Below are 14449 nucleotides of genomic sequence, written 5' to 3'. Positions count from 1 at the left end.
AATCGTTATAAGGGCAAATTACAGCAATCTTATTTTGATTTTTTTTATTTATTTATTTATTTATTTTTTGTATTCTGTTCACACTAAGTTCTATTATGCCGAATTGAAGATATATGACTCAATTTAGACAATGTCATTATAACATTTTTGTTGCTGTATTTTTGAAGTCAGAAATTATTACGTGCATTATTGTTACGATTTTTAAATTTTTTTATGAATTTATTGATATTTTTTAAATCCCCGACAGGTGTATCAAAAACTAACTGAGCGATCTTATAAATGCAATTGTCAGTCTTTTTTTTCCGTCTACCCCGGACTTGACTTTTTATGAGCAACTCGGTGGGTGTTTCTAGAAAAGCAGGGGACGCTTACCCTACCGGTACACCTGGTCCATGTGCCAAGTTTTTAGTGGAGTCCGAATTGCTCATTTAGTTTTCTTATTTTGTATGTATTATTTTGGTTATGTTATGGTTTTTTTTGTTGTGTTTGTCTGTTTTCCATGTCTGGTTTTTGTCCCTGGATTACATTCTTTTGATTTCCCTGGATTACTCTTTCGCACAAATTTCTGAATTTAAACCTTTATTACTCTAGACTGCAACACTGCAGTAATGTTTAGTTTTTCAGTGACGTTATTTCCAACATAGAGGCGATAGATGAAATTTTCAAGGTGTTGAGTGATTTGATGTATCCAACCCAATCATCTGAACAAAGTAATTATATTCGCCTTAATTTCCCTTTCCGTCAATGACTTCAATATCTTGGCTGTATTTTGGGTTAAGGATATATAACCTTCCATTACATCTGTTTCGTTTTTTTTTTTTTGTTTTTTTTTTTGTTTTTGCTGTATTTAGATTAATACATGCAAATCTTTACGATTTTCAATATAATTGTTTTTCTTTTTTCATATATATAAATATAATCAACACAGGTGAATTCAAGAAAACTTTAATCGTCATATTACAAAAATATTTTAAAATATTGTCACAAAAACAAATAAATACCACTGAAAAAAGACTTAGCAGTGAAACCTCTCTATTTTGGAGAACCTCGTTTATGCTGTCAGATTAGTTTGCATTAGCCAGGCGCTCGGTTTTGAAAGATTTGATTCTTTTTTTAAAGCAATGATATGACGAGACAGAAGATTAAGTCAGGTTTTTTGTTTATTCTGGTTCGGTTCCGGTTTTGATATTTTCACTATACTGATATGTTTTACTGTACATTTTACATTATATCATACCTGCAATATTAGCGCTTATATTTGTAACCAAATGTTTCAGCAGAATGTTAAGTGTGAACGGACGGCCACTACGGATGGCTGGTAGTGACATACGAAGACTGACATTTGTTTAACAGAAAACGTTCTTAGTCTGGAAACTTATTTCTTCTGTACTGTTTTGACTACTGATTTTACCGATTCAGTGGCTAGTGACAATTTATATACTGCCCATTCGTGTTGAGATATACCGGAAATAATAAACTGTGATGGAAGCGGGGGGGGGGAGTTAGCGCTATAAAACCTTGTTTGACTTACCTTTCATTTTGAAACGCCTGTACCAATCAGCCCCTGATGTTGACATGGTTAGTTATACGGACTTTGCCTTTGACTACTACCTGGATTTAATCATTTCAGTAATTTTGTAAATTAACCTTCATTTGTTTACCCTAAATTAAAAGAAATACAAAAAACACGGCGTCCTATGGTTACTTCTGCATGTCCATTACACACGATCCTCCAAAAGAGATAAATAAATCATATCGTTGAAAAAAGTCAAGTGCGTATACGTTTCAATCATAAATAAAAACAATCTATGAAAAATGCCTAATACTCAGAAAATCTTTATTTCAAGAGTGATTGATGATTTATTCCACTTCGTCCATGGGTGGACATAGGGCGACTACAGTTTCTCTCCATTCGCTTCGGATTTGGGCGATGGTGTCAAAATTCTTCCACGTTAGTCCTACTCTCTTCAGTTCAGAGTTCAAACCCCTCCTCCAGGTGTTCTTTGGTCTTCCTCTTTTTCTTTGCCCTTGGGGATTCCAATCTAAAGCTTGCTTTGTAGTGTTTTTATTGTTCTTCCTTAAAGTATGACCAATCCATTTCCATTTTCGGGTTCGAATGGTGTTTTCTATTGGTTGTTGTTTTGTTCTTTGCCAGAGTTTCTTGTTTGTTATTTTTTCTGGCCATCTGATATTCAGTATATTCCTTAGGCACTTGTTAACAAAGACTTGTATAGATTTCATGGTGTTTTCTGCTTCTCTCTAGGTCTCGCAACCATATAACAGGACAGACTTAACATTGCTGTTGAAAATTCTGATCTTAGTAGCCGTTCTCAGTGTTCTACTTTTCCATACTGGCTTTAGAATGGAAAAAGCCTGTAATGCTTTCATCTTTCTGGCTTGTACATCTTCGTCAGTGCCTCCAGTTGTACTCATGACACTTCCAAGGTACGTAAATTTATCTACATTCTCTATCTGTTGGTTATTTACCAATATTGGATCCATCTGGTTTTGTTGGATTCTCATGACTTTGGTTTTGGCTGTGTTGATATACAATCCTGTTCTTTTAGCTGTTTCTTCGAGATGGTTGACATGGTGTTGGGAATCTTGAAGACGATGCGATAGTGTGCATATGTCGTCTTCAAATTCGAGGTCTTCTAGACGAGATGTTAGTGTCCATTGTATACCATGAGGGTCGTTGTAAGCTGTTGTTGCTATCCAGTCGATGACTATGAGAAAGAGAAGGGGAGAGAGAATGCATCCTTGCCTTACGCCAGTTGTTACAGGGAAAGGATCCGTCAATGTACCAGCATGTATGACCTGATAAGAGAATTCTTCATACAGTAACTTAATCATGGAAATAATCTTAGGTGGAATCCCATAGTGTCCTAGAATGTTCCACAAGACCTTATGATCTATGCTGTCAAATGCTTTCTGGAAGTCAATAAAGTTTAGATATAGGGATGACTGCCATTCGATCGTTTGCTCAATAATTATTCTGAGTGTAGCAATCTGGTCGACACATGATCGTTCTTGTCTAAATCCAGCTTGTTCATCTCTCAGCTTGCTATCAATCTCTTCTTTCATTCTTTGTACTTTGTAAGATTAAGTCAAGTGCGTATATGTTTCAATCAAAAATAAAAACAATCTAAAGTATGAAAAATGCCTAATACTCAGAAAATCTTTATTTCAAGAGTAGTCGTGCAATATAATTATGGATTTTTGTTACTATTTTAGGGGTGTGCCCAGAACAAAATTTCACTATAACACAATGAAATGGGTAAGAAAAGAATTTTCAGGTTAAAGTAATCTTGAGTAAGAGTATAACAAAAATATCCCAACCTCTACTGATAAGTAATTGTTTTTCCAAGTAACATACATTCTGTGCTTGAAATGAGAATGGAGCTGATTTAGTAGCAATTGAAAATGAAACTCTTTTAGAAATACAATAATGCAGTCGTCCATTAATCAGTGTAGCCTGAAGCTAGAAGGTATCTTTTTTCATCTCATTGGTCTTCCCTGGGTGGGCATTCCTCTTATCTCTTTCTACAACTAAAACGTGACTCTTTATAACCTGTAATTAAATACAGTAAATTGGTGAATGGACATTCAAACACCATACAGGTAATGTTTTATAGGTAATAATTTAAGAATTGGCACACATGAACTGAAATCCCAGTATTGTGTGTTTTTGTTTTGTTTTGTTTTGTTTTTTTAATCTGTGATATTTCTTTTCAGATATTTGAAGTTGTCTGATATTGACAGTTTTCCGTCATAGGTTTTTTGTAACTTAGAAATGCAATAAAAAATTTTCCTTAGTTGGACTTGTTTTACTAAATGCTGTCCTCTGTAATACTTTTCTGTTCTTTAAGATATTTAACAATGAAAGCAATAGAGCATAGTATTGCCAAGGGGGATAATTCATAGATAAACTACAAATCAAATTGCTATAAAAGTTTAAACTAGAGGTACAAAAATGTATATAAGATCACTGCGTGCAATTATTTTTAATTCTTTTATATCACCACTCAAACAAGCAAATTACATTATAATTTAGAAACCATCATGTGTCATCCACGCTTTTCCATTTATATCATTTTCAGAAGGTTCTTATAATGTATTCACTAAGATAGAGATAAGCAATGTTATGTAGTAGGCAAAATGTTTCCTCGCACGTTCGATAGCTAATGTTTTGTCAGTAGCCTAAATTGTTCCACTAGATGAAATTGTAATCTAAATTTACATCTAACATCTAAATCTAATGGTCTAAATGGTTGGTATGAGCGGTATTTTCTTGGTTTGTGCGTCTGTGTTGTTCGTAGAACACAAGTCAGATATTCGAGAGCAACGGTTACGTCCGTGCGTAGGCACAGCCTTTTTGGTGAAAATTGAACGCGGAATTGGTTCGAGTGCGAAGGAAAAGTTACAAAAGAAGATTCGTAAAAGGGAGCTGTTGTCGACTATCGAAAAAGAGCAGGAGGAATTGCTTCAGTTAGAGGAGCATGAGAGTTATTCTTCATTAGGTATAGTTGAGCAGAAAGGTGCAATTGGTGGAAAGACCAGGAGAGACGAACGGATGACGATAGGGCTGAAAAGAAGAGAGAGAAATCAGGTACGAATCATATAGATGAGGTTACTATAAAAGACTCACACAAAAGTGCTAAATTACGCGGGTCGGTAAAAAACAATTGAAGTCATTGTATTTATTTACTGATTCTAGTTCAGATAAGTCGGACGATTCGGGTAGCAGTGATATCAGTTCGGTTACGACTGATTCAGACGATTCGTGTGATGCTATTCATAAACATAAACACAAATATATATAATATATATATGGTGAGAAAAGATCGAGGAACATATCGGGATCGTTGGTGTCATTAAAACATAAGACTAAATACCCACAGGAATGTCCACAGTCAAAACTACTGTTAGAATATGCAAACAAATCAATTTAATTTGACGATTTAAAGTACAATCAATTTTGTAGCAGGTGAACTCAAGATAATCACTTCATGTAGAAATGTATTGGAGAAAGAAGGCCGTTTAAAGTTACTTAAAAATATTGTTTTATTATGAACTGTTTGATTGGAAAGCTCTTTTACAATTTTACGCAGCTTGGATAAGGCGCATTGAATCGGGTCAGAATGACTCGGGGGATGATCCGTCTGATATAAAAACACCTTTATTAGCAAGTTCAGTTAGAGCCAAAATTCAAAAAGGGAAAACAGGTGGAAGTGGGAAACCAATGGTTTGGTTTTGTTCTGAATTCAAAAGAAAAGGGCCGCATACAAAAGATAGTAAAGGTGTGAGCAGGCAGGTACAACACATTTGTGCTACTTGTTAATTAAAGCATAATAAACAGTTAGCCCACCTATAGAGTCTGACCCAGGTTGTCCTAATTATGAGTTATGAATGTTACTTGACATATTTGGAGATAACGGTCTAGAAAACTTAATTATAATTCATAAAAAAAGTTTTCAATTCAAAATTACCCAATACTTTTTAGGTGAAGAATAATTTAATTTTAATTTAAGTTTTTTTCAAACGTATGTTAGTACATTATCAGTATAGGGATGTTAATGAATGTTTAGATTCCCATTGAGTTGTGAGGGTTTTAATTCGGAGTATGTTTCAAATTGTAATCACCAGGCGCTACAAATTTTGCTGATCAAATGATCAATTATCTCAAGAAGGAGTGTTCGTATGGTAGCGTTTTAGGTCCTTTTAAATCAAATCCGTTTGTTTCAAACATGGTAATGTCTCTACTCAATTCAGTCCCCAAAAAGGATTCTGAAGACCGTATGGTTATTCTGGATTTAAGTTTCTAGCAATATGATGAATCTTAAAAAAAATAAGTACTTTGGTAGTCCAGTTAAACTATCCATCTGTTGATGATCTTGTAGAAATGATCAACAGAAAAATTTGGGTTGTTTATGTTTCAAGAGGAATTTAAAACGGACCTATCGTCTGATTCCTAACTGCCCTGGTGATTGGAATTTAGTTGGTTTTTCATGGAACGGTCATAAATTTTTTTATCGGGTTTTGTCTATGGGTTTACGGTATGCTGTCTTTATCTGTCAGAGGGTGACAAATGCAGTGCAATTTATTATGGTAAATCATTTTGGTCAAGAAGTCATCAGTTATCTAAATGATTTTGCGGGTTGTAAGTTGGTTGCAGATGCGTCTGTTGGTTATGAGAAGTTAGGTTGGGTTTTAAAGGAGGGTAGTTTAGATGAGTTTGTTTAGAAGGCGGTGCCTCCTTCAACAACAATTTTTTTCTCGGTGTGTTATTTGATACACAGACTCTTTCTATCACTCCGGAGCGGCTGTTAATCTCAAGTTGGTTAATCTCTGGTTCATTAAGAAACTAGTCTTTACTCGGCAAATTGCATTTTGTAAATAATTGTGTTGGACCGGGGCGTATTTTTGTTTCTCGTTTATTGACATGGTTACGCGCTTTTCCGAGTGGTCCTAGTACTTAAATAAAGACGATTCCCAATTATGATAAAAAAAGATTTCTTTTAGTGGAGTAGGTTTCTTCTTACCTACAATGGTGTTTTTATGATGAGCATTGAGGAGTGGTCAGAGCCAGATATACTTTTGTCTAATGATTCTTCTTTGGTCGGTTATGATGGTATTTCCGGTTCTCAGTATTATTTTTCCTAGGTTTATAGTAAGAAAGGCTCTACATATCAACGCTTAAGAGTTGCTCACTGCAGTGGTTTGTTTAAAGTTGTGGTCATCTTTATTCAAGGCTAAGAAGATTAGAATTTTTTGTCGTCAGTGACAGTGATCAATACGGGTGCCCGTGGAAATGTTTTCATGCAGTCTAATTTGCGGGAAATTATTTTTTACAGCAGCGTATGAGTTTGAATTAAGGGCTTAAAATATATCTTCTGAAGACAACAGGCTTGCTGACATGCTTACAAGGTTGCTTTAGGTGCACAATTTCAGAATTCTTTTTAAGCGGAGGCTGAAATATATGGATGGGAGGAAGTGGATGGTCCGGATAGTTATTTTCAGTTTGTTTTCTGCTCCATGGTAGTTTCATCTTTTTGTTTAAGTTTACAGATGTAAACTTAAGTGAGCTAGTACAAGATACAATGATCTCTAAAAAGGCAGCCTTTGCTAAAGGAACTTACAGAAACCTCAAAGTACATTTTACTTCTTACTTTTTTTTTGTTTTTTGTTTTTTTTGTTTTTGTTTGTTTGTTTTTTGTTTTTGTTTGTTTGTTTTTGTTTGTTTTTTGTTTGTTTGTTTTGTTTTGTTTTTGTTTTTTTTGGTTTTTGGTTTTTGGTTTTTGTTTTTTGTTTTGTTTTTTGTTTTTTTTTGTTTTAAGTCATAACCTACGATTTTTGATATTATCCCTTTTAGACTTTTTGAGCCGTTCTTTTAAGAGTTTTGCTTCTATTCCGAATCATGTAAGCGGTGTTAAGACATTGTATTTGTTTTTGGGGTTAAAATTCCCTTCTGAAGAGTCGGATTAGTTTTGTGTAAAACTTTTGTACAGTGGTATTTCTAGATTGCATCCACATTTATCATGTAGAGCCTTACCTATAACTCAACAGTAATTGTTAGATATGTACAAGTTTTTTTTATATGTCTAAGCCTAATGATTCTACATATTGGTGGTGGTGTTTTTTTGTTCTTGTTTTTTTTTTGTTTTGTTTTTTGTTTTTGTTTTTGTTTTTTTTTGTTTTTGTTTTTTTTTTGTTTTTTTTTTTTAACTTTTTTTCTCATGTCTCGAAAATCCAATCGGGTTCCAGATTCAACGTAAATATTATTCTGTTTAATAGTTATCCAAACGTTCAGTTAGTTTGGTTTAAAACTATTCAGTTTGGCCAAAGACTTCTAGATACTCCTTTAGTTTGTATACATGATTCTCCTTTGTGTCCAGTAGAAGCCTTTTTTTTAATTTGATTAAGTTGGTACCAGCTAATAGTTCAGACCCTGCATTTCTTCTTACCGTTGTTTCACGTTAGCGAGTTCTCACTTACTCTGATTTTCAATCTAAACTTCGTCAGTTATTGGCATTGTGCAATTTAGACTCTTCTCTTTATTCTTCTTTTTTCTTTTCGTCGCGGGGGTGCTTCGTGTGCCTTTCATTCTCGAGTTCCATCTGAATTGATTCAACTACACGGGGATTGGCAGAAAGACGCCTATAAGATCTAGATCTATGTCGAGTTTTGAAGACAAATTGTCTGTTTCTAGAGATAAGGCTAGTTCAAGTTGCAAGTAGCAAATGCTGTTTATTTCTGATTCTATCAGTAGACATTTAAGTGGTATTCATACGCTGGAGATTACTACTATTTCTGGTGCTAACATTTTTACCTTAAGGATAATAAATTGCATATCAATACTTTCAGTCATCTTATCTTGCATGTAGGCACTGTGGATATTGGTAGTAGTCTTATTTTTGATTTGGTTGTACAGTATCATTTTATTGTATTTACTTTGATGAGAGATGTGCTGAAATGTAAGGTTATAATTTATACTTTTTTACCTTGTTTAGCAGCTTTTGACACTTCTAAAGAGATTTGAATTTTAACTTGCTAAATCTTTTGAGCCATTTGTGCAGCCACCAGGTTCTATTCCTAGAATTTTTTTGCTAAGGATGGAGTTCACTTGAGTGTTAGAGGAGAATCTGTTTTTAGAAACCTTTTCATAGTAGTTAATCATCTGAGATAGTTTCATTTATTATGTTATTTATGTATATTTATTTTGTGGTTCTATTTATGTATAGAAAAAGGTACTTTTCAGTGGGTGTATTTCTTTCATTTTTAGAATATCTTGATAAAGAAAGCTTAATGGGCTAGATCATATTGTTATCAATTATTTTGCGTTTTGTCTTATTCTTGCCTTTTGATTTATTTGAGGATATGCCTCATGCTATTCTGATTTTTTGGAGTTATATAAACATATAAGTCGTATAAAGGGCGGGTTGTATGATTTACCCATATTAATGTTTGCTCATTCCTTTTTTTTTTTTTTGCTTAGACATTGCACCTCAACTTAGGGATATCGGTTAACACTTTGGTACATTGATTTAATACTATGAACGGCCTTCTAGTTTTATCCCTACCTGTTGCTATCTGTAAATATGGTAAGGTTTACCCTGAATTCAACATTAAAACACATATGTATCCCCATGTTTAACTGATGAAACAGTATTGTCTCTTTCTTACGTAACGCGCTAAAGCACACATTTCCTGCTATCATACTCCACTACTTAAAGAGTGCTCACTCGTCTCTTTTACTTACATGAAGCACTAAAAACCATGTTCTGCTTGGAGCTTTCTCTCTAGTGGGTGGTAAAAATCTTCAAACCCGTCATTCTGATATACTGATGAATATAAGTCGTTACCTACACAAACATATAACAATTATTTAAAAAAAATTCACCAAATAATACATAATATTCAGTACCCTTAATGCGCAAAGTGATACATAGTGAATGCGATTGGTAAGAACAATTTCCCATTAAACATGTTTAATTTTTATTTGTCTTCTTTTTATTGCCGACAAAAGCAACAAAGTTTGACAGCATTTTAATAATAAAGTATACGATAGAACAATACAAATTATATACTTACTGTTATCCATGTTCGCATATATATCATCATCTCTTTCTTTCTTATTATCTTTCTTTACAGAAATCATCAAAATCAATTTCCTTACAGGTAAACAAAAAAGAAGTGCAGTGGCATTAAAAAAGTTTCCCAATGCCACTGCTGGATCTCTATAATTTGGTCCTGCGTTCGTAGACACCACCATCCAAACAAGGAAACACCCTGCTGTGCTGATACAACTCACACAAATCCACCGCGACTCATAGTTGTTACTACCACTGTCCCATGACATACCAGAGAAAAGTGCGGTGAGCAGCACCAAAAATATAACATAAGTCATTGACAAGGCTAATGAATAGTCATGGTTTTCCACTGGATCACAGTACCACCAATCATTTCGTTTACCCTTGGCTAGTACGCTGGCGGTTGGGTGAACTATAACCAACCATTCCAATGGAATGATTACTTGAACAGCTACAATACCAAGAGCTATTAGAAATAATGAACAAGAGCTCGTTATTCCTGTATATTTCTGAAGACTATACTCAGAAGTACTAAATCTCCAATTGTCGATGGATTTTATAAGTAATGCTGCAAAAACAATGGCGTAGACCACACCCATAAGGGCACGTCTTATACCACACGTAATCTCAGAAGCTCTCATAAAGAAAGCAAAATTAATGGCATATATGCATAAAATTCCAAATATAGCCATGAAGCCAAGAATAGTAGTCCCACCACGGACTGGATAGGCGCACATAAAAAAGAAAAACAAGAAAAGTCCAATAAATAATCCAATGCACGTAGGGACAGAAACAGCAATGGCCCATGTAGGCCATGTGTAAAGTGAAGTTTTACTTAAATTTGATTTATAATGGTAATAATTCCGTGGTTCTTTCACTTTAGAATCTGGAGATTGGGGTTGCGCCAGTAAAGATAAACTAGGTTTTGAAACAACATCCTCACAAGAACAACCTTCAGGAACGATACATTCTGAAGTGAACGTCTCTGGACGGTATGTTTGTATTGGTACATGGGAAAATGTGTGGTCAGTAACCGTTGTTCCAATCTGAAAAAAAAGAAACCTTTTTTCTCAAAATAAGCTTCAATTATATGAACAACAATGCTTTGTGCACCTAACAGCTGAACTTGAGATTGTTTTTTTTTAGACAGGAAGATTAAGTGTTGATAATACAGCGCGGTGAATGACATGAAAAAAAAATGCAAGAACTGCTCATCCTTCTCGTGCATTTAAGTTTAAGAAGGAGAAAATACGACTCTTTTTGTGTGTATATTTTAGTATCGTTGTGTTTTGAGCGTATTGGTTTTTGCCTCTTGTCTTGTTCTCAGCTCTGTTTGAACACGGATTTCTCCTTGTTTCTCACTTTTTCTAGTGCAGATCTTTCTTTTTTTTACATTTTAGTTTCGCCAATATTTGTTTTAACTGGATTTTTTTTGTGTCTGAATAGGCAATAGTTTTAATTTACTTTCAACTTAACATCCAGATCTGCACTTCTTCATTTAATTTTTATCATTATGCATTTCTCATGTATCGTTTTGTAAGGTGATATAAACTGTTACCTTTTTGTACTTGAACAACTCACTGTCTTTTACTAGGTTGTACATATCGTAACCAACGTCCCAGAATCTATCATCATTAAATTTCAGGTCAAATCCTGCATCCTCAGTCCAGCCAGACCATTTGGTTTTTAGTAAGTTTTGAAACAATATTTCGCGGTTTTTATTATCCCCAAAACAATCACTAAAAGTAGGTTTTGTAGGACAATTCTTATCTTTAGTGACTTGAATGCCTTTAGCAATGGCATATGTTGCAGCAATGGTTGTATAGATGACATAATCGTCCACATTTAAAAGGTCGTTAGTGATAGTTTCGGATTTATTACATAACGGATACATCGAGTACACCATCCTTGCAGTTGGCAGTTGACATTTGTGTATTTGTTGATAGAATTCTTCAAACCAATCATTAGGTATGTCGTCATGTTTATCATACGTCAATGTTTTGATGTAATTGTTAAAACTCGTAACCATGGTATTCCTCATAGCAACGGTAAGAGAACCTGCCAAATCATTCATCAAATTACGGTCAAATTGCAGTGTTCCCCAAGTTTCAGTGCCTATCCATAAGAATTTATTCGCAATACCTAGTTCTTTAGCTACTTCTAACGTTTGCTTTGGATTCAAATCAATTATTACGATCACGTTAGAACCATCAATTGTCAATAACTGTGACAAGGCTTTTTTTGTTTGATCTTTAGAGTTTTCGGAAGGGGTTGTAACAGAGAGTGCAATACAGATACCTATCTTTCCTGCTTGTAATTTAAAGTTAGAAAAACCTGTTCGTCCATACACATCCCTAGAGTATACTACAGAGATATACGTCCAATTGTTCTGACTTAATATGTCTGCTATGGCTGCAGTCTCCTGGTAGTCAGGAGAAATCGTTCGTGCTACATACGGAAACGTGTATTTATCATTTAAAACTCTGGAGGTGGCAAATGTTCCAATGATAGGTATTTTTAATGGGGCCAAGACACGATTAGCAGCCATGACATTTTTTGTTGAGGAAGTGATTACGCCACCTAATGTTGAGTTATTTATGGCGCCGTCAAATTTTGTTGCATAGTTGCAGAGAGAACCAGTTGATAATAAACTATACAGATCTTTGTCAATTCGAAGCGAATTTGAGCATGTATCCAACACTAAGCCACGAAGATTATATGGTAGAGGCGAGAGATTACGTAAAGTAAATATAGTTGCTAAAGCGCGATAAAAATTTCCAAGCTGTAGTTTTCCGCATTTGTATGGGTCTGCCCCAGATAAAGAAACAGCAAATAATGCTACAAGTGTTGCTGAATCTTTATTAGTTGTACTTTGCAGCATATAACGTGACTTTGTCGTCCTAAAGGCTGGGCATTCGGTGCATGATTCCGGACGGCTACAGCTACCATTCCATGTCGGTGTATAGTATCGGGTGCGTAATTCTTTTTTGTTAGAATATTCCCCTATCTGAAATGATAACATTGAACAACATATTAAGAAGTCATAAAGAACTAAACATCAGTTTCATTAAAATAGTTGCATTTATTCACTGCATGCAACATAAAACAATATTTAATTTTTCCCTCTGTTCATATGAGCTTTTTAGAATCCTCGGATTTTTACATTTAAATATTGATTTTACAATCATGACAGCTGATATTGATTGGCTGATCAGACGTCTTATGAACTAAAAGCAAAAGGGAATGCTGTTAGACCGTACTTGCAGTGTCTATATAGAATAATCTGTAGAATTAATTGTAATTAGATGGCTCAAATACAACGAACAAATTTGTTTCCTATAAGGACTTAACATTGTATCTGCTGTAACCATCAACATTATATTTGATGCCAACGCACTAAATTAACACATCACATTGTTTTAAATATTTTCATGTTCAGCCATTTCATAAATAAACAAGAAAAACTGTGAGCAATGCTCGCTAACTTGATATCCCCATTCCCCCATTTTATAACATACACCTTTTGGCTCCCTAAATTTATTCGAATCAAAATCTAAAATAGGAGGTGCAAAATGGTAACATTCTGTGAAAGTTTCATTCAATCCCTTTCAGTGTTGTATGAAGACAACGGATAAGAGATGAGCTCTCCCTTGTCCTCATATTTAGAAATGGCGAAGTCCATGCTTTGCCATGTGAAACCCCAAAATTAATTCGGATCAAAATTTAAAATAAGAGATGCGCAATGGGAAGTAATTAATGTTCTGTGAAAGTTTCATTCAATTCACAGTGTCTGTAGTATCCTTTATCTCAAGTTCTTTAGGGTAGATGCTATGTATCAAATCCCCGAAATTAGGATTGTTTAAAGATAATACGTCATCTACATAGCGGAAACTGAGATTAAAGGATCTAGCTAAACGATATTATTTCTTTCGGATCAGATCAGCTATAAAGTCAGCCTCAGAAGAGTGAGGGAAAAGGTCAGCAAGTAAAGGAGTACAATTTGTTCCCATTGGAATGCCGACCGTTTGTTGAAAAACACGTTCACTACACTGGGCAAATATGTTGTCGGTTAAAAATTCTGCATTTTGTAAACATCTTCCTCTGTATATTTTGAAGATGATTTGGAATTGTTTCTTACAAAGTATGAGGAATCTCTACCAAGAACTATATATTTGTCTCTAGGTGTACCATCCTTTTTTTGGGAAAAACCACGATGCATAACGTTTTTAAGTCGGGATTTTAACTGAGTATGGGGAATAGAAGTACACAGTGTTGAAAAATCATAGGTTTTAAAGCTATTATATTCAGATAATAATCTTGAACTGATTGTATCCAAAAGATCTTTCGAATTTTTCAGGATCCACATTGAATCAATACCACCACGGGAGTAACAAGTATTGTGGTAGGACTGTAGACAGTTGTGAGTATAAAAGTTTTGAAAGAGGTTTGGTGGTACATTTCGCAGATCCAGCTATGAAACGTTGTTTGTATGGATTCTTGTGGAGTTTAGGAATCCAGTACATAGACGGTAAACAATCATTGTCCTTGGTAGAGAGGCCAAAAGGGGATAGCACAGATTTATGGTTTTCCACAATCTCTTCATTAGAGAGTGGTAGCAGTATAGGTCTTATCACTGCTATTATTTTCTACGTCTACTTCTGATGATAAACACGGAATAATTAATCAAGTAGATTTTATACATTGTGTATTCTACTGCTATATTGTTATGAAAGGGTACGGAAAGGGTGTGATTTTAAGCATAGAAAACGTGCAGGTATGAACTAAAGAAGTGATAAATATCTCTTACCTTATATTCATGCAAAGTAAGAAGTGGTGAACGCAAAATCCAATCCCAACAA

The 14449-nt window shown here is 34.6% G+C and overlaps 1 protein-coding gene and 1 pseudogene across 1 annotated transcript in view; one reads left to right on the top strand and one right to left on the bottom strand.

Moving 5' to 3' along the window:
• Positions 1-3212: 3212 nt before the first annotated feature.
• LOC148608409 (uncharacterized) overlaps positions 3213-14449 on the bottom strand; it is a 34272-nt gene continuing 23035 nt past the window's right edge. The window contains exons 13-16 of the mRNA XM_088543882.1: positions 11149-12597; positions 9592-10636; positions 9260-9362; positions 3213-3571 (exon numbers count right to left, since the gene is read on the bottom strand). Coding sequence (XP_088400008.1) covers positions 9268-9362; positions 9592-10636; positions 11149-12597 — 2589 coding nt within the window. The 3' untranslated portion in view covers positions 3213-3571; positions 9260-9267. The remainder of the gene's footprint in view (positions 3572-9259; positions 9363-9591; positions 10637-11148; positions 12598-14449) is intronic.
• LOC148608410 (uncharacterized) lies at positions 4268-8237 on the top strand (annotated as a pseudogene).

This window comes from Perna viridis, chromosome 9 (genome assembly GCF_037379345.1).
Source record: "Perna viridis isolate PV_CMFRI_1.1 ecotype Kerala chromosome 9, ASM3737934v1, whole genome shotgun sequence".
Taxonomy (NCBI): Eukaryota; Metazoa; Mollusca; class Bivalvia; order Mytilida; family Mytilidae; genus Perna; species Perna viridis.
The sequence above is the reverse complement of the archived record's forward strand: the minus strand, read 5'-3'. Positions and strand labels throughout refer to the sequence as shown.